Source organism: Mus musculus, chromosome 19, assembly GCF_000001635.26.
Source record: "Mus musculus strain C57BL/6J chromosome 19, GRCm38.p6 C57BL/6J".
In the NCBI taxonomy this organism is placed as follows: Eukaryota; Metazoa; Chordata; class Mammalia; order Rodentia; family Muridae; genus Mus; species Mus musculus.
In genome coordinates this window covers 6,952,111-6,975,042 of record NC_000085.6, presented here as the reverse complement: position 1 = coordinate 6,975,042, position 22,932 = coordinate 6,952,111, and the positions used below count along the sequence as shown (strand labels likewise).

At 55.2% G+C, this 22,932-nt stretch overlaps 1 protein-coding gene and 1 long non-coding RNA gene across 5 annotated transcripts; one reads left to right on the top strand and one right to left on the bottom strand.

Annotated features, from left to right (window-relative positions):
• Positions 1-36: 36 nt before the first annotated feature.
• Positions 37-21,335, top strand: Plcb3 (phospholipase C, beta 3). Of its 4 annotated transcripts, XM_006526766.4 has the most exons (32): positions 826-848; positions 5,530-5,658; positions 8,334-8,411; positions 8,589-8,657; positions 8,760-8,900; positions 9,143-9,222; positions 9,304-9,357; positions 9,459-9,534; positions 9,646-9,746; positions 10,280-10,446; positions 10,524-10,670; positions 11,589-11,829; positions 11,997-12,081; positions 12,164-12,350; positions 12,960-13,168; positions 14,655-14,751; positions 14,826-14,910; positions 15,131-15,255; positions 15,838-15,992; positions 16,086-16,247; positions 16,858-16,957; positions 17,041-17,145; positions 17,325-17,416; positions 18,743-18,896; positions 18,985-19,020; positions 19,137-19,329; positions 19,686-19,836; positions 19,943-20,019; positions 20,113-20,202; positions 20,281-20,338; positions 20,576-20,662; positions 20,744-21,335. In XM_006526766.4, the coding sequence occupies exons 2-32, from the start codon at positions 5,566-5,568 to the stop codon at positions 20,945-20,947; spliced, it is 3,699 nt and encodes a 1,232-aa protein (XP_006526829.1). In that variant the 5' UTR covers positions 826-848; positions 5,530-5,565; the 3' UTR covers positions 20,948-21,335. The 4 variants fall into 4 exon arrangements, with proteins under 4 accessions (XP_006526830.1, XP_006526829.1, NP_001277278.1 ...); XM_006526767.4 differs by lacking the exon at positions 5,530-5,658 and having other exon boundaries at positions 37-848; NM_001290349.1 differs by lacking the exons at positions 826-848; positions 5,530-5,658 and adding an exon at positions 5,229-5,496 and having other exon boundaries at positions 20,744-21,330.
• Positions 1,816-6,347, bottom strand: Gm52400. The gene is made up of 3 exons (XR_003952919.1): positions 6,199-6,347; positions 4,943-5,049; positions 1,816-2,364 (listed from the first exon to the last, which is right to left on the bottom strand). It is a non-coding gene; the product is annotated as a predicted gene, 52400 (long non-coding RNA).
• Positions 21,336-22,932: the final 1,597 nt, after the last annotated feature.

Sequence of the window (22,932 nt, the reverse complement as noted above, 5' to 3'; positions counted from 1 at the left end):
TCCCCACCGATCCGCCCGCCCTTTGTCCCCCGCGGCCGCCGCCCGAGCCGCCGCCGCTGCCGCTTTCTCTGTCTTGCTCTCTTCCCCCGCCCCCCGACCACACCCCCTTAAAGGGCCAGCCCCGCTTCAGGCCCCCTCTCCCCAACCCCGCCTCCTGAAAGGGGATAGGGGAGGATCTACTTTGCCGGGTTTGGGGACTGTCTGTCCGGTTTCCTATAACTTAACCTCTGGCCTCAAACCTAGACTTCTAGGTGTCGGATGCCTGGATCTTCACGCCACTAGGACCATAGTCCTCTTCTGACCCTGTTTCATTCTGTCACTAAGGTAGAAACAGACAGTCTAGGCATGAGACGGTGTGGGCGCAGATGCGGTGAGGAACGTGCGGGACCCTTGGTCATCAAGGGGCGAGAGAACTTCCGCGCATGGGTCGACACGTGGACAGGGCTTCCGGGGATCGGAGGTGTAAAGGGGTCCAGGCACTGCCCAGGTGCCGGCCGGGATGCCCTACTTGGTCTGGTCTCACGCCCCTCAAGGAAGAGCTCGGGGTGGGGGCGTGTAGATTTGGCCGTTTGGCTTACAATAGCCAGGACTGGGACGACCACCGCCCACCGGCTGAGATGGCGGCGCGCGTGGTATTGTGGGCAATGTAGTCAGCGGCTCGTCGATGCTGCCCCTCCCAGCTGCAGAGCCCGCATTGAAGCGCAAACTTGTTTGGGGCGCGCCCCTCTGAGCTGGCAGGATTGTGCTGGGCGAGGCCCTGGGCGCCCCGCAGCTTGAGCGTGTGCAAAGGAGGAAACTCGGGTGCAAAGAGCTAGCATGTGGGGAAGCCAAAACTCACAATGATAAAGGTAATAATAGCAGTTGACCCCAAATGAGCGTTTATTGGGACCCCTGCCTGTTCTGCTGTAGGGACAGCAAGCTAGTTCACCCAGTAACTTCTCGATCCTTCACACTTTAGGAGGCCACCTTCCAGTCTTCCTTTATTCTGTCTGCATCTTTAAATTGTTTCATTCATTCCTTTGTCTTTCTGCTAGAAAGCGAAAATTTGGTGGGCCAGAGCTCTGAGGACTCTGCTGATACCTTAGCTTGGGTCAGCGTGCTCCTTGTCAAACCTACAGGCATTAGGACACTATTAGGTCCATACCGAATTCTAGCTCGAAAAACTCTCAGACTCAGGCAAAGGACTCTCCATCCTATTGGTTGAACAAACGACCGAAAAGAGGTGGTGGGTGGGGGGGGGGGGACCGATGGACTTCCTCTGAAGGCTGTGGGGAACATTAAACGGGAAAACTCGTGGACACTTCAGTTGTGAGAGCACATAGTTAAGTCACAGGGCTATATAAAGGGGGAGCTGGGATTTTGAGCCCGGGCTGTATGACAACCACCACCACCACCACCACCACCACACACACACACACACACACACACACACACACACACACACACACACTAAGGCAGAGTCTCTACCAGTCTCCTGCCACCCACTCCATCTCATACTACCCAAGGAGGTTGTGTAGCACTTTCTGGATGTCTCTATGGCTCTCAGTTTCAAATAGTCTCAAGATTACAGGGACAGCAAGTCCTAGCCCTGTATGGACATCTTCTGAGCAGGCAGATTTCAGAGTTTGGCTTAGGGTCCCACAGATGCTGCTACCTCCAAACTCAAACCCGGGACTTTAGGCTTTTTTTTTTTTTTTTTTTTTTTTTCGAGACAGGGTTTCTCTGTATCGTTCTGGCTGTCCTGGAACTCACTCTGTAGACCAGGCTGGCCTCGAACTCAAAAATCTGCCTGCCTCTGCCTCCCAAGTGCTGGGATTAAAGGCCTGCACCACTAGGCTTCTCTTTTATGCTACTTTTTGTTATTTTATGTGTTACAAATTTATGTTATGACCACTTTGTATATGTGTATGCAGTACGTGTACCACCCCAAGACTATGGAGGACAGAACAAGGTTTTGACTTTCCTAGAACTGGAATTACAGGTGTTTGTGAGCCACTATGTGGGTGTTGGGAATTGAACCTGGGTCCTCTGCAAGAGCAAGTGTTTTTAATTTCTGAAGCATCTCTTTAGCCCCCTCGATGCTATTTTTTTGGAGAGAAGCCACAGCGTTTAGGGATGTAGGTCAGGGGTAGAGCACTTGCCCAGCATGTGCAAGGGTATGGGTTTGATTCCCAGTACCGTAAAGATAAAGTAAAGGGAGATGAGTCTGGGGAAGTAGCCGCCTTGGAACAGTGCTTACCTAGCACGCACCGTGCCGTGGGTTCGATCCACAGCACCACATACAGTTGTTATCATCGCAGTTGTGCAGGCAGGAGGCTGAGAAGTTCGGGCTCATCCTTGGCTGCTGGGTGGGCTTGAAGCCAGCTTGTGATACATGAAACAATAAATAAGTAAGCCGAGAAGGCAGGTGGGGAGTGAGCTGCTTACTGAGGAGAGCGGCTGGGGGGGAAGCCCTCTGGTTCTCAGTGGGGGGAAGCACTGCAGTAAGCTGATGTTTCTTCCCTTAGCAGCCCACAGCCCACTGTCTGACATTAGCTTCTCTTCAGCTAGCCTGGACAGCCCGGGAGGTTGGCTCCTGCTGCTGTTGCAGTTTAGGCGTGACCCTTGCATGTTGAGCCTGACTTCCTCCTCCATGCCTGCACTAATGGGAGAGTCTCTTTTCCCAGGAACAAATTCCCTGCATGCCCAGCTCACCCCACTAAGGGCAGAGCAGCTCTTTTTGAATCCCAGCATGGGTTTGTACCTTGAAGGAATGGTTGCGACAGATACTGTGAGAGTTGAGTCCATGACTCTGAAGACCGTCAACCCTGCCTGTACCCCCAAGATGATGATATGGAACACTGCCTTTCCTGGCCCTTGACCATATATTTGATGTCACATGCCAGGTCCTTTCAGAGGCATGCCCATCCTGCTTCTCCCTCTGGCTCCCTCCCATGTCATCCCCAGAGCATCCTTGTTTTCCTGGGGCTGGCTGCTGCTCTGTCTTGTTTCTTCTAATGACTATTCACTGTGAGAGGAAAGATGGGTCTGCTAGCCTACAGCTTTCTTGGAACCTGGGCCGCTCAAACGGGAGCCCTAGCCTTGAAGCACAAGGGGTCGGATTCAAGTCCTGACTCTGCCCAGGAAGTGGGCAAATCACTCATGTGAAAGGCGTGTCTTCCAGGAGGCCGGGATCCTGACCTCCCTGTGACCTGGAGCTCGGGCTCTGGAGCCTTCATCCTGCTATGCTCATCCACCAGCCCTCCTATGACTGGAGAGTGCCTAGCTTCTCCTGCAGCCTCAGGCTGTGGCTTCCCATGGTAATGTGGCCCCCTCCCACCAGAGAGCAGCTAAGGATGCTTGCAGCACCTCCCTGAATCAGAGGCCCTGGGGAGGGACCTGTGGGCCCAGACCAATCCCTTAATCAAGGGTAGAGGCCGGAAAAGCTGCCTTTATTCCCCCCATTACTGCATGCCTAGAAACTCTATTACCATTCCAGGGCTGGAAGAAAGCATCCAAAGAGGAAGAGGGAGCCTTCTAATGGGGGGCTGCCTGGCCTCAAGAGATTAGTGGTGGGGGAAGAAGAGGGCCTGGCTCAACAAACAGCTTCCATCCTGTTTTTCAAGGCCCTGCTTCCAGAAGCTTCTGGGAGGGCTCAGTCATCCTGCCCTTAGCGTTGGTGTGCAGGATCCCCTGTGCCCTTTTTTTACTCTTTCCCCTTTGACATTCCCAGTTTCTTTTCTACCTGTCACCCGTCTACAGAGGGGTGTGTGTTTATTGCACTGTGATAACTAGCTCCTGGATAAGGGAGTCCTGGATTTGAAAGCAAGCCTGTGGGTAGAGGCCAATCTCCACTCTTAATGGTTCTGATCTCTGGAGGAGGTGGGTGGTAGTTGGAGCTCTGAAGGGGTATTTTCTTATAGTCCTTGTGGAGGAGGAGAAGGAGGAGGAGGAGGAGAAGGAAGAAGAAGAGGAGGGAGATGACAGGCCTGCACCCCCCCCCCTTTTCTCCTACAGACCAGGGAGCAGAGGCAGGAAGCAGAAAGAGGGGTTAAATCCTCTCAGGAAGCTGTGTGACCTTGGGCAAGTCCCTTCCCCTCTCTGGGCCTCAAGTGGAGATAACAATCACACCACTGCACAAGGCCACAGCCAAAGACAACTAGATTCATTAAGTTTGCCGCCATGATGGCGATTTGGAGGACAGCCAGTGCCAGGCAGGGCTCCTCTGGAGGCCTGAGCGCCTGGGGCAAAGGCGCCGGTAGGGAAGCTCCTCCTTAGCCGACCCTCCTCCCCCAGAGCTAGCTCCAACTCTTTCTGGGTTTCTAGGTGACTTGGCTGGCCCCTCTGGATGAGTTCTACTTTAAACCTGCTGCTGCTGCCTCCTCTGTATTGGGGGGGCTCCCACAGGGGCCCCCAGGCAGGAGCCCCCCCAGCCAAGCCCTGCGGGGGGGGCTACAGCCCCCACCCCGGCCGGTGCCCATGGGTCTGCCCCTTCGGTTCCTCAGATCACTGGAACACAGATTTCAGGGCACCTGCTGTGGGCCAGGAGCTGCACAACCCCTCCTTTGGGGACACCCACGAGGCTTCTGCCACCTCTGGGCAAACAACCATCTTTCACTATGTTCAACTAAGAGGTTCACTGAGACTGGCTCCCGTCACAGGGTCAGCAGCACAAGAACTGCGGCAAGGTTTTCTCTGGAAAACCAGGATGCCTGGGTCCTCAAAGGAGGTGGCAGCTCCAGGCCTCCAGAGCTAGGGACGGGGGAGGGGCGCCTGCCGGCGGGAGGCCCATTAGCCAGCTAAGTGCTCCCTGGGAGGGGGGACTGTGCTGCAGCAGGAGGGGGAGAGGCAAAGTGAGGGCACGCGGGTGGAGTGGGATGGAGAGAGATGGGGTGACGACGTTTCCTGAGCTCATTAAGTGCGGTAGGAGTCGGGTTGAGGACAAGGGTCTGTGTCCCCTAACCTTATTATCTTCGCCTTTTCCACCTGAGTCCTCAACCGGCTGACCTTGGCATGTCTTGAGCGGCTCCAACACCCGTCTTTCCAGGTGCACCCTCAATAGCACTTTATCTAAGACAAAAAAAAGAGAGTCCTACTGAGTCAGCCGGCCAACAAAGACCCCCCCCATTCCATCCATCATCCCTTTGGCTGCAGTCGCCGCCCCAACCGCGAGGGGGCGCCGCCGTGGGTCGGGCGGCACCATAGCGGTGGGAGGGGGCGGCACCGCCCGACGGGGCGGGGCTCTGCGGGGGCGGGGCCGGGCGCCGAGTCTCCGGTCCGTCCGGGACAGACTGGCTGGCGGGCGGGCGCTGACGCCGCGGGGCCAGAGCGGGCCGCGCGGGAGCGTGTGGAGAGAGCAGTGGCACCGTCGGTTCCCGTCGGGGCTCCGTAGGTCCCCGAGCCGCCCCTGGCTTAGCCATGGCGGGCGCGAGGCCCGGCGTCCACGCGCTGCAGCTGGAGCCGCCCACCGTGGTGGAGACCCTGCGGCGCGGGAGTAAGTTCATCAAATGGGACGAGGTAAGTGAGTGGGCTGTCCTCTGCTCTGCCTAGATCGAAGGATTCCTTCAGTCACATTCGACTAGATGAATGCCAGGGACCCCCACTTCAGTGTTGCCTGACCACCTCACCCCCTATTCCAGCCTTGTTGCACTCCGGAAACTTGAGTCCCCTGTTGTCCTGGTAATTGAAGACTTTGTCGTTGTCCCCGCTCTTCTCCCCCGCAAGACAGTAGCTGTGGTCAATTGGGCTCTTCTTGGCATGGAGACTTTGAACCCCTGTAAATCCTGTCCTTCTTCTCACTCTTTTCCACCCTTGCCAACGATGAATATCAAAGTCTCCATGCTGGTTCTTAGTTTTTGGTCTGGTCCCCAGACCCCTGTTCCTGGCACAGGACCCCCATGGGGGCATAGGACATCCTTGCCTTGGGTGGGGTGCCACTGGGATCCTACTCTTCTCAGTGCCTCGCTTGCCTGAGCCATTATAGTCATCCCTTTCCAGCCTGCCCTGGTTGATACCCTTTCGTCCTGCTTCTGGATTCCAGCGAGCTTTCTGTTCAGATGGGAGCACCGAGCCACCCCTTACCGGAGACTTTGTTCCTTTCCAGGTTCCTCCAACTCTGGGAACTTTGCTCCCCACTCCTTAACTTAGTGACTTTGAACCTCAATAAATCCTGGTCCCCACTTTTTATTGCTTTCTCTCAGGTACTTCCCTGATACTCACCTGCGGCTTCTTATCTAGATATCACGTCTCACCCACGTTTCTGTACTGTTCCCTCTCCTACCCCCTGGGCTCCTTGCTCCCTAGGGCCTCAACTCAGGCGGCCTGAGTTTCCTTACTGTTCCTTCCCAGTCGGGCCATAGGCCTGGAAGACGCTGGGTTTCTTTCCGGCAGGGTGGGGCAGGAGTGAGAACTAAGGGGAGGGGCTGGGGGCGTGGCCTTAGCTGCAGGTGTGCTGGGCAAGGGTGGGTACCCCCGGGGCCCCAGGATACCCCTTCCCCCAGGCCAGACTAAAGGGAAAAGTTTCTCCTTTTCCTTGCAGTGTGATAAACCCAAATAAGGAAGTGGAAACAAGGAGAGGGCCTGGGTTGGGGTGGGGGTGCTGAACAAAGTTTGGAACTGAAGAGCCAGAGCCCTGGGTGGCCTTTGGAGGTTAGGCCCCTGAAGATGGTGCCACAGGGGCTACAGGGACAGTACCCACAAGTTTCCCCCTTTCTAGCACTATTGGTGGCTAGCTGGTCAGGCCTAGGGCAAGGTTTGGAATCTCCTGGAGGGGTTGGGACCTGGTGTCCTCTGATTAAGAGTTGAAGGATTATGAGTCCCATGGGTTTAGGGACCTGTGTCCCCAGATCAGCTGCTGTTCTTTTGTAAACCGAGACTGCATGGGTGGGGCTGTGAACCCCTATTCTCCCAAGAGAGAAACTGAGCTCTCTGCTGTGAGGTTGAGGCTGAGGTCAGGAGCCAGGGGTGGTCCTGCAGGGGTCTTGGCTTTCTGTTTGCCACATGCCAGGACTTTGCAAGTGTACCCCTGCAAATCCTGACTCCTCAGTTTCCTCCTGTATAAAATGAGGGTGATGTAAGGACACACCTCACGCACAAGGTGTTGGGGAGCACGGAGAGGGGGTTGGGGAGCATGGAGAGGGAGTTTTAGTTTCAGGGCGTAGAGCTGGATGTGCTTCACAGACAGGGCAAGGGGACGGGAGTGTGCACCGTTGGTGGCAGGACTGTCAGGGGAGAGAGAGCAGCAGTTTGGGGATGCTAATTCTCTTTTGGCTAAAGGGAGTGTAGGACTGACTGGAGTGTAAGTCCTTGCTGGTCCTGAGCATATGGCATAGCCTTGGGCATCAGTGACTAAGTCCTTTTTTAGAAAATGAGCATATCCCTACTATCCTGCCTTTCTGTCAGTCACCATAGGGTTGTTAGGGAGAAGAAACTCCCTGCCTAGTCTTCCTGAGGGGCCCTTTTCTATAAGATGGGTGAGCCTAGAGGCTATGAGGATCCCATGAGGTACAATGTGATGGGTAATGAGCAATGAGAAAGATCTTAGGGTGGCCAGATACTGGAAGGGCTCAAGGGACAGAGAGAAGCTTTATCTCCAGGCTCCTAAGCCCTCTGCTTTCATATGATGTCTTAGTTAGGGCTTTACTGCTGTGAACAGACACCATGACCAAGGCAAGTCTTATAAAAAACAACATTTACTTGGGTCTGGCTTACAGGTTCAGAGGTTCAGTCCATTATCACCAAGGTGGGAGCTTGGCAGTATCCAGGCAGGCATGGCACAGGTAGAGCTAAGAGTTCTATGTCTTCATCCAAAGATTGCTAGTGGAAGACTGACTTCCAGGCAACTGGGATGAGAGTCTTAAGGCCACACCCACAGTGACACACCTATTCCAACCAGGCCATACCTCCAGATGGTGCCACTCCTTGGTCCAAGAATATACAAACCATCACATACGGGACTAGGATGCTAAAGTAAAGGGTGTGAGGCGGAGGATTCTAGCATCCCTGACCTCTCAGGCCTTCTGGGGAAACCGAGGCCAGGATGGGCTCCTGGAGGCCTCCATAGCAGTTTCATGGTTAGAGAAGAAATGAAAGTACAGGGTCGGGTGTGGCAAAATCTGGGTGCTACGGGCAGGGTAGCTAGCTAGAATAGAATCCTGTGGGATAAAATCTCGGGGTGAGGCTGGGAGACATGCTGGGAACTGAACCTGCAATGCCCTGTGACGACTTCATCTCCAGGAGCATCTGCAGGCTGGAGGAGCTTCCGCTTTGCTCAGTGGCAGAAACCGGTTACTGTAGGTCCAGGACCAAGCCTTCTCCAGCTCTCATTCCCGACTCTTGTCTTGTACTGCCCTCAGGAGGCCTCCAGTCGGAACCTGGTGACCCTGCGTGTGGACCCTAATGGCTTCTTCTTGTACTGGACAGGACCCAACATGGTGAGAGCGGTGCCGATGCTGCTGGTTAGGGCCTAGGCCTCTACAGGTGACCCCTACCCAGCCCCCTTGTCCTGGGGTTAAGGCCTAGCCAGGGGGCTGGTCATTCCACAGCCTGGGTGGGGCAATTAAGGACCCCTTGTACTTCTCAGACACAAACCTTGGCTCTGGTTTTTCCAGGAGGTGGACACACTGGACATCAGCTCCATCAGGGACACAAGGACAGGTCGTTATGCCCGCCTGCCCAAGGTGAGGGTTAAGATCTCATACTGACAGGGCCAAGATTGTCAAAGGACAAGACACTCCTCCTCCTCCTCCTCCTCCTCCTCACCCTTGGCTTTCACCCCACAGGACCCTAAGATTCGAGAAGTACTGGGCTTTGGAGGTCCTGACACCCGGCTGGAGGAGAAACTGATGACAGTGGTGGCCGGGCCAGATCCAGTAAATACCACATTCTTGAACTTCATGGCCGTGCAAGATGACACAGTCAAGGTGGGTTGGGGTCAAGCGACAACCCAGGAAAGGAGAGGTTTTGTTGGAAGACATTATGTAGCCCAGGCTGGCCTCAAATTCAGGGCAATCCTTCTGTCAAAGCTTCTCAGGTGGTGGGATTACAAGCATAGCCATGTTCTCATGATGTTTTATGCACCAGACCCTGTTTTGGATGTAGGCTGTGGCTGGGCTAGCCCCTCTGCCCCCTTCACCTATTCTCCTTGTGTGTTCTCAATTCCCAGGTCTGGTCAGAGGAGTTGTTTAAACTGGCCATGAACATATTGGCTCAGAACGCCTCCCGGAACACCTTCCTGCGGAAAGCGTGAGCCTGCGGTTACCCTGGGGAGCACTGGGGGTTCCGCTGACCAGACCCAAGATCTGACCTTTGCACTTGCTTTCCCAGATACACGAAGCTGAAGCTGCAGGTGAACCAGGATGGACGGATTCCGGTCAAGAAGTGAGCCCCCCTTCCCCCTCAGCATCTTCTCTCCTGCCCTGACCTTGGTGATCTCTGCCCCCCACCCCCCCATTGACCCTGACCCCTCCTGCCTGCATCAGCATTCTGAAGATGTTCTCGGCGGACAAGAAGCGGGTGGAGACGGCGCTGGAGTCCTGTGGCCTCAACTTCAACCGAGTGTGTGGGGCAGGGCCAGGGTGAGGGTGGGGCAGGGTGGGGTGTCTCAGTGGGTACCCACTTTCTGGAACTGGCTGTCCTAGGTTCTCACCCCACATTCCTCGCCCTCAGAGTGAGTCCATTCGCCCTGATGAGTTTCCCTTGGAAATTTTTGAGCGGTTCTTGAATAAACTGTGTCTGCGCCCGGATATTGACAAGATCCTGCTGGAGATGTAAGCAGCTTGGGAATGGCGTCCATAGGCTGGGCTCGGTCTCCAGTGTCTGCTCAGTGCTCTTCTGATCCAGTGAGAACGGGTGCCAGGGGGCAGGTTTTAGGACATCTGAGCGAGAAAGGGGAACTCACCCAGGGTACTCATGTGGTTTCTGGAACTCTCTGTCATCCCTTTGCCACAGGTGGCTTGATCAGCCCATTTGGTATGGGAACCAATGGTTGTGTGGGACCTGCCCAGGCCAACACAGTGTGGGAGGCCAGAGGCAAGACTGGTCCTGGGGTCTAGAGGTTCAAGTGGTGGGTCAAGCTTTTAGCAGCTTTTAAAGCTCTTACAAATGCTGATGCCAGTCTGTCTTCTGCCTGACAATGTTGAGTGGTCAGGAGAGGGGACAGGGAAACTGAGGCCCAGGATACCAGTCTGTGACCGCTGAAGTTAGGCGCAGGCGTTCTCGCTTCCGTGTCCCGGGGTGAGCACTAGGGGAGCATTAGGTGAGAGCTGAGGCTACAGCCTGACCCAGCTTCTGGCCCCTTCAGAGGTGCCAAGGGCAAGCCGTACCTCACTCTGGAGCAGCTCATGGACTTTATCAACCAGAAGCAGAGAGACCCGAGACTCAACGAAGTGCTGTACCCGCCACTTCGGTCCTCACAGGCTCGGCTGCTCATTGAGAAGTACGAGACGAACAAACAGTTCCTGGAGCGCGGTGAGTAGCTATTGGCAGCGGGGCAGTGTGGGTGGGGCTGGCCAAGCCCAGCTGACCTGTTGGCACCCCACCCGCAGACCAGATGTCTATGGAGGGCTTCAGCCGCTACCTGGGAGGGGAGGAGAATGGTATCCTGCCTCTGGAGGCCCTGGATCTGAGCATGGACATGACCCAGCCACTGAGCGCATATTTTATCAACTCCTCACACAACACCTATCTCACTGGTGAGTGAGACAGCAGGGAGCGTGGGCACGCACATCCTCACCCTCACACTGCTCCTCCGCGATCACTCATTGGCCAGTGCTGGGGAAGGGGCAGTATCTTTGAGGGATAGGTCTTCTGGGTATCTTGAAGTGTCCCTGGGGACAGGCTGATGGCATATTTGTTTCAATGTACGGGAGTAGCCTGTAGAGTTGCATGGGCTGGAGACAGATGGTTTTAGAAATACAAAAAGGGCTGGAGGTGCAACGAAGGGATAGAGTGTTAGTCCACCGTGTGTGTGTGTGTGTGTGTGTGTGTGTGTGTGTGTGTGTGTGTATGGGCCTAATGGCAGGTATACAGGAGGAGAGGGCTGGGGAGAGAAGGCTGGGAAGGGAAGGCAGGACCGACCCCGGTCTGGAAGGCTTCTGGATTCAATGTGAGTGGCAAAGCGTGTATGGCTTGAAGTAGGGAAAGCAGTGTGACCTGGTAGGAGTTCTGTGGAGATTGGGTTGGAGGCAGGGAGGGGCTGTGATCCCCTAGGCAGGAGGTGGTGAGGCTGGTGCAGGAAAGATGAGTAGCAGGAATAGCTGTGGTGGATACTAGTTAGGTCCTAGGGAGCTCTAGACGGTATCTGGGGATTCCATAGTTCAAGGGAGTGGGGCAGTGCTGGGAGCCTTGGAGGAGGGACCAGCTGTGTCTGCAGATGCTGCTGAATGCTACTCTGTGCCACCTGATGCCACCAGGGACTGGGGCTCAGGATGTCTGTCCTTTCCTGAGGGCTTCTGGGGGAGATGGTACTGCATCCACACTGACTGGAGGAGTGAGAGACTAGTATTGCCCTGGAATTGATTGGGTGTGTCAGGGGTCTCTTCGTCCTTAGGGTGGGTTGGCTCCAGGTAGGATGGGGTGGCCAGTAGGTAGTGACACAGCCTTACCTTCAGCGGGCCAGCTGGCTGGACCATCATCGGTGGAGATGTACCGCCAGGCACTGCTGTGGGGCTGCCGCTGTGTGGAGCTGGATGTATGGAAGGGACGGCCACCGGAGGAAGAGCCTTTCATCACTCATGGTTTCACCATGACCACTGAGGTGCCATTGCGTGATGTGCTAGAGGCCATCGCTGAGGCAGCCTTCAAGACCTCGCCCTACCCTGTCATCCTCTCCTTTGAGAACCATGTCGACTCGTGAGTGGCCCTGCCCTGGGAATCTCTAGAGAGACCTCTGATAGAGGCAGTCTGATGGACCCCAACACAGTCCTCTCATACTGTCATCAGCTCTAATCCAAGATACTCACCCACTTTATAGGCCTCTGACCCCTGCGGACCTTTGACCTCTGACCTTGTCCCCACAGGGCAAAGCAGCAGGCCAAGATGGCTGAGTACTGCCGCTCTATCTTTGGGGATGCGCTGCTCATTGACCCTCTCGACAAATACCCGGTATGGGGACACTTGGAGTTAAGCCAGGGTGTATGAAGGTGAAGGGTGATTGACTAGGTCCTGACCTGTCCACATTGCCCAGCTATCTGCGGGCATCCCCCTGCCTAGTCCACAGGACCTGATGGGCCGTATCCTGGTGAAGAATAAGAAGCGACATCGGCCCAGCACAGGTGTCCCTGACAGCTCAGTGCGCAAGCGGCCTCTGGAACAGAGCAACTCGGCCTTGAGTGAGAGCTCGGCCGCCACAGAGCCCTCCTCACCTCAGCTTGGTATGGCCTGGCCTGACTTCCAGCCCTGATCCTAATGCGGACGTAACTTTTCGCCCCAGTGTCTCCATCACTCCAGCCTGACCTCCTTCCTTCCCACCTCTCAGCTGGGTGTTGATCTCTCTGCCCTGACTTTCAGTATGTCACTGCCGCCTGGTGAGGGTAGGGCTCTGGATTCTGACCTTTGACCTCTTCCTTCAAGCCCCTGATACTTGACTTGTATCAACTGACTCTTCACCCACCTGCTTAAACTTTCAGCTAACCTTTGCCTAGTCCCCCTATTGAAGCCCCTCATCACGTGACACATAACTGCTCACCCCACTAACCCCTGCTGGGTGTGGCTCTGCCTGAGCCCAACTTGTAGTTCTGCCGTGTTACTGTTTGGCTGTGCAGGCTGTTGTTCTAGTTCCCTGCTCTGTGTAACTCTGACCTGTGATACCTCTGGGCAGCCACTACCCTTAATGCCACCCAGACTCGGGTCCCTATCCTCTCCCCAAGCTGTGCTTCTTGAAGAGGGCACCCTGACCTCCCCACCCACACACTGAGCACAACCTGCAGGCTTCCTCAGTACCAGCCTGTGGTCCTAACACTGGACCCTTGGCCCCTGTGCAGGGTCCCCCAGCTCCGACAGCTGCCCTGGCCTAAGCAATGGGGAGGAGGTGGGACTCGAGAAGACCAGCCTGGAGCCTCAGAAGTCTCTAGGTGAGGAGAGCCTCAGCCGGGAACCTAATGTGCCCATGCCTGACCGTGACCGAGAGGATGAGGAGGAAGATGAAGAAGAAGAGGAAACAACGGATCCAAAAAAGCCCACCACTGATGAGGTCAGGACCACAGGCGGGGAGAGGGGCGTTTGCTGGGTGGCGGCCTTTGTGCTTCTCATTTGCTCTCATAGAGCTTAATTGATGCAGGCTCCAGTTTATGCAGATATGCAAATGAGTCTGCAAGAGTTAGGGTGCAAGGCCAAAGAGATGCCCCACTAGTAAAAGCATCTGCATCCTCATGCTTGTCCTCCTCACAGATAACAGAGAAGGGCATAGATAGATAGATGATAGATAGATAGATGAGAGAGAGAGAGAGAGAGAGAGAGAGAGAGAGAGAGAGGGGAAGGAAGGAAGGAAGGAAGGAAGGAAGGAAGGAAGGAAGGAAGAAAGAAAAGGAAGGGAAGAAGAAAAGAACTAGGGTAGGGGCTGGGCAGTGGTGGTGCACACCTTTAATCCCAGCACTTGGGAAGCAGAGGCAGGCGAATTTCTGAGTTCAAGGCCAGGCTGGTGTACAGAATGAGTTCCAGGATGGCCAGGGCTATACAGAGAAACTCTGTCTTGAAAACACAAACAAAAAAAAAAAAGAGCTAGGGCATGGTGGCTCACACCTTTATCCCAGCTAGGGAGACAGAGGCAGGTGAATCTCTCAGTTTGAGGCCAGCCTGATCTACAGTTTTAGGACACTTCTAGTCTACACAGAGAAACCCTGTCTCAAAAAAAAAAAAAAAAAAAAAAAAGCCAGCCTAGTCTACAAAGTGAGTTCCAGGACAGCCAAGGCTACACAGAGAAACTCTGTCTCAAAAAACAAAACAAAACAAAACAAAACAAAAAAATGATGGTGCATGCCTTTAATCTCAGCAGAGGCAAGTAGATCTCTGTGAGTTTAAGGCCAGCCTGGTCTATCTACATAGTGAGTTCTAGGCTATCAAGAGCAATGGAGAGAAACCCTGGCTCAAAAAAGAGTATTAGGATACAGGACTGGCAAGGTGGCATAGCACGTAATAGTGATGACTGTATAAGCCTAGTGACCAGACTTTGACACCCAGAACCCAAGGTAGAAGGACAGAACTGACTCTCAGAAGTTGTCCCCTGATCAGCATGTGTGCACCATGGCAGCAAGTGCCCCCACTCACACACACTCACACACACATAAGAAGAATAAATACAGTAAAAAGTTTAAAGAGAAGAGGATACAGAATTGCAGTCTGGGAAAGGGACTGTGCCCTGGCATGGAAGTTGGGGCAGACAGACCTAAAGAGGTGGCAATAGCCATGTGCCAAGGCCCTGTGGCAGGAGAGAGACTCAAAGGGAATTCTGGGGAGTGGAGGTGACAGAAGGGTCACTGTGGCTGTTGTGGGAGGGAAGATTTGCGAGGGTCCCTGAGTTAGGGACAGTGTGTGGGCTGGACACCTCTATCCAGGTGATGTGTCAACGTCTTGCAGGAGGCTGTGGAGCAGTATGCCTGCAGGTGTGGGAAAGGGCTAGTCCCCCTGGGGAGGGGAGTAAGGGACATCTGGTACCACTGATCTTGAGTTTGGGACCACAGGGCACAGCCAGCAGTGAGGTCAATGCCACGGAGGAGATGTCAACGCTCGTCAACTACGTTGAGCCCGTCAAGTTCAAGTCCTTCGAGGCTGCTCGAAGTGAGTGGGGATGGGTGACTGGGAGCTGGCCCTGCCAGGCCTTGGCTGCTCTTACATCCCTCCTCCTCCCCCAGAAAGGAACAAGTGCTTCGAGATGTCATCCTTCGTGGAGACCAAGGCAATGGAGCAACTGACCAAGAGTCCTATGGAGTTTGTGGAGTATCCTCCCCAGACACTGTGGCTAGCGTGGGGCCGGCAGTGGGGACTGGCAGATGCCACGGAAGGATCTGCATGGGGCTCTCAGTGGGCTGAGGCAGAGGCTCAGGGACAACACGGGCACCTTGCTGGGAGTGGGATTCCAGGAGAATGAGATGGTGCCAGGCAGAGACTGGAAGAGGGTGCTTGCTTCTTCTCTTATGGCCCTGACCGACAACCCCAGATACAACAAACAGCAGCTCAGCCGCATCTACCCTAAGGGCACACGAGTGGACTCCTCCAACTACATGCCTCAGCTCTTCTGGAACGTGGGTTGCCAGCTTGTTGCCCTCAACTTCCAGACCTTGGGTGAGCTCTCGCCCTGTCTTAGGGATTTTATTGGTGGATAAAACAACATGACCAGACGCAACTTGGGAAGGAAGGGATTTGTTCCATCTTACAGTTTACAAGTCCCTCGTTGAGGGAAGTCAGGAAAGCCACTGGAGCAGAAGCCATGGAGGGCTGCTGCTTCCTGGCTTGCTCCTCATGGCTTGCTCAGCCTGCTTTCTTACAGCATCCAGGACTCCAGCCCTCCCATGTCAATCCTTAATCAAAAGAAGTGCGCCACAGGCCAGTGTGATGGGAGGCATTTTCTCAATTGAGGTTCCCACTTCCAAAGTGACTCTAGCTGGTGTCAAGTTGACATAGAACTGGCCAGCACACCCTCCTTGACCCTTGTCCATCTTACTGGCTTCTGATTTACCTAATCCTCGATCCCCAAATTTAACCCAGACTTTGTCTGAGCCCTCACCTAGACTGATTCCGTGGACCCTCATCTGTCTTTTTTTGAACCTGGGCCCTTGATCCATTGATCCCATCCCTGGTCCTGGACCTTGAACTCCGGCTGACCCTTGCTAAGACCCTTTACTGATCTGCCTGTGTTGCCTACAGATTTGCCAATGCAGCTCAACGCAGGCGTGTTTGAGTACAATGGGCGCAGCGGGTACTTGCTCAAGCCCGAGTTTATGCGGCGGCCGGACAAGTCTTTTGATCCCTTCACTGAGGTCATCGTAGATGGCATAGTGGCCAACGCCTTGCGGGTCAAGGTGGGGCCCAGGAGGGGTTGGGCCTAGGGTGTTTTGAGGAAGACGCACAGTAGCTGCCTTACTTAACTTCCTGGCCTGTCCCACCCACCCCAGGTGATTTCGGGGCAGTTCCTGTCTGACAAGAAGGTGGGCATCTACGTCGAGGTGGACATGTTTGGCCTCCCAGTTGACACAAGACGCAAATATCGTACCCGGACATCCCAGGGGAACTCATTCAACCCTGTGTGGGACGAGGAACCCTTTGACTTCCCCAAGGTAAGCCCCCCTGTGGTGGCCGGCCCGCCATGACTGTGCTGGGCTTAGTCTGAGAGCAGGGGCCAGGCACCGTGATAGTGACCGGTGGTCAGAGAGTAGGAAAAGCAGGTGACCCCCCTTAGAGCCTGCATATTGCAGGGTCAGGCTTGGTTCTCTGACCTTTTCTGAGTGACAGATGGGATAAGAAGAGACATAGGGATGATGACAGCATGCCCTATCTGGTGTCGTTCCTGTTCTTTCCCCACATTAGGAACGGGCACTGCCTTGTCCCCACGGCAGGAAGTACTTGCCAGATACCACAACTACAAGCTTGACCTCCCCCAACCCCCACTGTGGTCCCATGGGAATGTTGCCTCTACTCTTGACCTGGTTGAAGTGTGTCCTGAATTTATACACATGGCTCAGTACAGTTGCTAAGCAGGCCACAATGTGATCTGTCCTGTCCTATCCTATGGATAGCCCTGAGGGCTTCTGGCTACCTCTGTTCTTGGCTCAGGACTCTGGTGGTCATCCCTTGAGCTGGGCTTCTGTGCTCTGAGGGTGAGGCCTTGGCGGCTATGGTATGGTGGTCCTGGCTCTGCCCCATGGCTCAGCAGTGTGGGCTCCACAGGTTGTGCTGCCCACGCTGGCCTCACTTCGCATCGCAGCCTTTGAGGAGGGTGGCAAATTTGTTGGGCACCGTATCCTGCCTGTCTCTGCTATCCGCTCAGGTGAGTCCTCGGGCTCTGGGCAGTACTGGGGCAGCTTGGGAGTTTGGCCAGGCAGAGATCAACTTTCCCCGCTGCCCACCCAGGATACCACTATGTCTGCCTGCGAAACGAGGCCAACCAACCTTTGTGCCTGCCTGCCCTGCTTATCTACACTGAAGCTTCTGACTACATCCCAGATGACCACCAGGGTGAGGGGGACAGGGCGATGGGTTCGGCGGAGCTCAGGCGGGTGGGGACTGGGCTTGGGCATGACTGATTTAGGTGCCCCAGTTCAAGTGGGATCAGACTTCCCACCCTTGGAGCCCTGAGCTGGCAGAAAGTGTGGCCTGGGCTTTGGTCTGAAGACTGGCCCTTCTACTTCCTCTAGACTATGCGGAGGCCTTGATTAACCCCATCAAGCACGTAAGCCTAATGGACCAGCGGGCCAAGCAACTAGCCGCTCTCATTGGGGAGAGTGAGGTGAGTGGGCAGGACTAGGCCCACCTTGACATTGAACAGCTCTTCCACAGCTACCCCTAGCTACCAACCCTGCCATCTGATGCCTTTCTCCAGACTCTGTTGTTAAGTGTCTTATTGCAGAGCCTAGTTTCACGTCTCTCAGCCTGCCCCATGCCTGGGAAGCCTGCTCCTTTTCTGGGTTCTTTTGTCTCACTCCAACCTAGAAATGAAGTGAAGTGGCTATTGCTGCCAGCCCTAGTGTGAGGTCAGTCACATCCTTGGCTTACTGTCCTGTCCCTCACAGAGATGGGACACTGAGGCTATGGGAAGTGGCTCAGCACCACACAGCCTGGCTGGGCCTTTGGCCTGTTTTCAGCCCCTAAAGCTTGCCCTTTCTGCCATGTGGTACTGTCAGGGGATTTTAGATAGCTTACAGTGGGCAGAAGGGCTGTAGATTTTTGCTTTTGTGTGTAAACATGTTGGTTTGTGTGCACATATGTGTGTGTGTGGTTTTCCAGAGACACACTCTACCTGATTTTCTGAGATAGGGTCTCTCATTGAACCAGACTGGCTGGCCAGTGACCTCAGAGAGCCCCCTATCTTTGCCCACCCAAGCAGTGGGGTTATAGGCATGAGGTGATCCAAGCAAAGGCCCTCAAACATTTATGGTAGGTACTTTACCAATCAGTTCCAACCCCTTACTTCTTCTCCCATGCTGGATAAGGATGGAGTCCATGGTCTTAAGCAAGCCAGGCAAATGCTCTACCACTGAGCTATACCCTCGGCTCACTTATGGACTCTTGAAAGAGGACATTCCCATTTGTGATGATTTGGGTTGTGTCTAGACAGGGTCAAAGCATTGGGTATGCACACACTGGGGTACTGGAAGCCAGGGAAGCCATGAAGAGATAGTGGCTTCAGTGGGAAGGCGCCAGGAGCAGAGGTTCAGCCACATGTCCTGACCCAGTCCCCATGGGGCCTGTGGCCGCCAGGAAAGAGCTGACTGCAATTAGGGCTGTGAGGAGCTGTTAGTCGAAGAGACTGGTGCCCGCTCTGCACTGGCTTCCTTTGCTGATTAAATCAGAAGCTAAGCATCCAAGAGGAGGACAAACCACCAGGCGGGCGGGCGGGAGGGAGGGAGGGGCGCAGAGGAAGGCCCACGGAGCGGGGCCAGGCTTCTCCAAGAAGCATCTGCTCTAGGAACTCAGAGCCTTCCTGATGGCTTGGGCAAGGGTCTAGGGTGCCTGTTGTTCTCATTGTGTAGGCAGAGAGAGCTGGAAGGGGCATAGGGCATAGAGGAGGTGGAAGGATGAAGAGAACATTTTTTGAAAGAGTTTTCTCTTACAGGCTCAGGCCAGCACAGAGACATATCAGGAGACCCCGTGTCAACAGCCAGGGTCACAGCTCCCCTCCAACCCCACACCTAACCCACTGGATGCCTCACCTCGCTGGCCCCCCGGTCCTACCACTTCCTCCACTAGCTCCTCCCTCAGTAGCCCAGGTAAGGGGCAGCCTGTGCTAGGGGTGGGCCACGGGGAGCCACCCGCAGCTGGATCCCACAGCTTCTCACCACAGTCTCTGCTCTCCAGGGCAGCGAGATGATTTGATTGCCAGCATCCTCTCTGGTAAGGGGCACAGCCTGATCTGGGGTAGGGCCACCTGGTAGGCATCTGCCCCACCCAGCTCAGCCATGCCTGGCCCACCCCAACAGCTAACCTGCCTCCTTTGCTCCGCCTTATAGAGGTGACCCCTACACCTCTAGAGGAGCTCAGAAGCCACAAGGCTATGGTGAAGCTACGGAGCCGGCAGGATCGAGACCTGCGGGAGTTGCATAAGAAGCACCAGCGCAAGGCTGTGGCCCTCACCCGCCGCCTTCTGGATGGCCTGGCCCAGGCCAGGGCTGAGGGGAAGTGCCGGCCCTCCCCCAGTGCCCTGTGAGTGCCCTGCAGCCTGTTGCCACCTGTGTTGTGTGCTGACAGGAATATCAGAGGGAGGCGTGCCTGTGAGTCTCCAGGCTGGGTGGTCATGCTCAGATGGCAGGAAGGTGGAGGCAGGTTCCCATGCCGGGCCCTCACTCTTCCCTGGGAGTGACACCTCTTCTGAGGTCTCTGGCCAGGAATCCATCAGCTGTGTGAAGTGTGAAGCTAACGGGACAGCTGCTGGCCCTTGCTAGGCCTCCTGATTTGCATAGCATGGCTCACCTAGCTGGTGCCTGCTGCTCTGCTGGCATGAGCTCTGCCCTAACTGTCCTCCTCTACCGGAGACCTGGCACTGAGAAGGTTCCCTATAGGGGCAAGGCCACCAACTCGGAGGACGTGAAGGAGGAAGAGGAGGCCAAACAGTATCGAGAGTTCCAGAACCGACAAGTACAGAGCCTGTTGGAGCTGAGGGAAGCCCAGGCAGATGTGGAGACCAAGCGGAAGCTGGAGCATCTACGACAGGTGAGGGACAGGTGAGGGGCACGTGGTACAGGCGACGAGAGCCAGCTTCCTGGGTAGCTCTGCCGTCAGCCCCATGTTACCTGCTGGCTGCTGCCTGCCTCCCCAGGCTCATCAGCGGCTCAAGGAGGTTGTCCTGGATACACACACAACACAGTTCAAGAGGCTGAAGGAGCTGAATGAAAGGTACTGACAGATAGAAGGTCCTGGGTGAGGGTGGGGGACTCTGGTGACCAGAGTCCAGCCTCTGACTCCCCCTGCTAATCTGTGCTGCTCCAGGGAGAAGAAGGAACTCCAGAAGATCCTGGACAGGAAGCGCAACAACAGCATCTCAGAGGCCAAGACAAGGGAGAAACACAAGAAGGAGGTGTAAGTGTGATGGGAGCCACTGAGTGAGGGGAGGCCGGGACAGAGCCTGGCCCTGAGCTGTCCCTTTTACTTCTGCAGGGAACTGACAGAGATTAATCGGCGGCACATCACTGAGTCGGTAAACTCCATCAGACGGGTGAGTGAGCCCCACCTCCCCTCCTTCACCAGCAGGAACTCAGCTTTTCAGTGCCCACCTTGGTGCCACATTTTTTCTCCAAAAGGCTCCTAATGCCTTTCCTCCGGGGACTGTACCAACTGCCCCTGGTCCCTGCGTCATATCCAACACCTTGGGAGCCCTGATATCCCTCTGCCCCAGTGACCCCCGCCCCAGGCCTTGCCCTTCCCTCAGCTGAACTCTTGCCCGCCTTTACAGCTGGAAGAGGCCCAGAAGCAGCGCCATGAACGCCTGGTGGCAGGGCAACAGCAAGTCCTCCAGCAGCTAGAGGAAGAGGAACCCAAGGTGAGGCCTGGAGGAGGCGCACAGGCAGGTAGCAGGGGAGCTGGGCAGCCTGGCCCCTCTGGGACACTCATCCTCTTGTAGCTGCTGGCCCAGCTGACCCAGGAGTGTCAGGAACAGCGAGAGAGGTTGCCCCAGGAGATCCGTCGGTGCCTGCTGGGCGAGACAGCAGAGGGACTGGGGGACGGCCCCCTGGTGGCCTGTGCCAGCAATGGTCATGCACCTGGGAGTGGTGGGCACCTGTCCAGCGCTGACTCGGAGAGCCAGGAGGAGAACACCCAGCTTTGAACTGGCTGAGCAAGAGGTGGCCACAAGTCTGGGTGGGCACTGGGCTATGGGTAGAAGACACTAATACTTTGGGTTTTTTTTAACCTTTTATCTTTAGAAATTTTATTTTTTTAAAATCTGAGGCAAATGCCTCACACTAACTCTAACTCCCTGCATCTTCCTGGGACCTCTTGGTCCTCAGCCTCCCCTTCTAACTTCAGGCCTAGGGAAAGGGCTAGGGCTTGTACCCCATAACATTCACCTAAGATAGGTACTCCCCGATTCCCAAGGAGCAGCTAGTGGAACCCTGGAGTTCTGGGTAGTAGAAAGCAACCCTTTATATTTGGGGAGTTTTGTTTGTTTGTTTGTTTGTTTTTTACATGAATAAAAGTGGACTTCAGGGACCCTGTGTACAGTGTAGTTTGGATGAAAACACTCTGGGCTCTAGTTCTGGTACTGCCATTTTTCTGGGGCCTCAGTCTCCTCCTCTGTAAAATGGGGTTATGCCATTGTGGTCAGATTTCTATCTATTTCAAGGTTTGAACTTGGCTGCCTTGCCTAAGGTCTGTGGTGACCTTAGTCCCTGTCAGAGGTAGCTTCTGGCCTTCCAACATCTGTCCCGAGCCCCTAAGTTTCCCAAACCCATTAATCTCTTTTCCCTCAGCCTTTCCCCATCTCTCTTTGTTCAGGCTCAGACCCTGCTTTAGGAAGCCTTCCCTACTCCCCACCCCTTCCTGTTGCCTGATATGACCCAAGCACCCAGCATCTTCTACCAGGGCTGCTGAGGGCCCCACTAAGGATTGAAGCTGAATTTTCAGATTAGTGGGAAGGGTCCATAGCTCTTAAGAGAGAAAGGAACTTGATAGTCTTAAGGGCTATTGCTGGCAGGGCTAGGATACTCTGCTGATGCCCTGTGGCCCTCTCATCCCTATGAGGGAGATGTTTTGCCTGTTTTACAGATATGGAAACAGGCCCCGAATGGAAGATGCATTTACTGGGCCATAGCTAAGTGGAGACCTGCTGGAAGGCAGGATGGCCTGCGTGTTAGCTCTGTGCTATATGGCCTTCACCAGCCGGAGGACATGCTCTGAGCCTGGGACCAGCCAGGAACACCAGAGACCCTGTGGCAAGAGAATGGGCCAAGCTCTGCAGCTGGGGCAGGCTGGCACTCCTTCAAGGCCTCTCCTAGCTTCCTGGCCGGTGGGGGACTGGCTGCTCCCCCCTCGGAGGAAGGCAGCCTCTTATCTGGGCTTATCTCCTGCCAATGAAGTGTTTGCTTTGCTTTGTTTTTGTTGCAGCCCCAGGCAAACAGATCGGGTAGGAAAGCCAGAGAAACTGGGTGGCCTGGGTTGGGCTTCCCAGGGCTAAGGCCTCAGCTCTCCCTGAGATTCCTGCCATTGCCCAAGTCACCTTCCTCAGCTGTCAGTCAGTCCGTGTCAAGTTTCCAGATCTGCCACTTTTCCGGATCCCATGTCCTATATCGCTGACTGGCTGACCTCCATTTTCCCAAACACTCCATGTGGGTTGGGCCCTCAAAAAACAAACTAAGTCCCAAGATCCTGGTGTGTCCATCTGCAGAGAGTGTCAGTTCCAGACATAGCCTCACCTTCAAGTCTGACCTACTCCTTGAGGCCCTGTTGTGGGGCCACCCCCTCCCATGTTCCGGGAAGCAAAGAGTTGTGGCGCAACTTATCTGCATATCCAGCGCAAAGCACTAGCCTGGGCTATGGGGCGCCAATAAATCTCTGAACGGAGCTCTGGGCCCTGCTCCAGGTCCCTGTGAGAAGCTTCTACGTTCCCTAGCGATCAGTCTGCCGCCCCGCGCCGCCCCGCCCCACGTGTCTTGCCAGGTCCCTGAGCTGCGCTGGCCCCAGGCCGGTCAAACAGTAGCTGCTCACAAGGACTGACCCAAATAGGAGCAAATGACCCCCCTCCCGCCTGCCCCCCGGGAGCCGCGACATGGTTTGCAGAACGCTAAATTCCGGCGGCCGGTTGGACTGCGGCTC

What these genes read in the sequence shown, in the direction of transcription:
- Plcb3 (NM_001290349.1), top strand. Translation starts at nt 5,398, where the DNA reads ATGGCGGGCGCGAGGCCCGGCGTCCACGCGCTGCAGCTGGAGCCGCCC. An exon ending in GTTATGCCCGCCTGCCCAAG is followed by an intron (nt 8,658 to 8,759) that starts GTGAGGGTTAAG and finishes TTCACCCCACAG; the next exon opens with GACCCTAAGATTCGAGAAGT. An exon ending in GTGGCCTCAACTTCAACCGA is followed by an intron (nt 9,535 to 9,645) that starts GTGTGTGGGGCA and finishes CCTCGCCCTCAG; the next exon opens with AGTGAGTCCATTCGCCCTGA.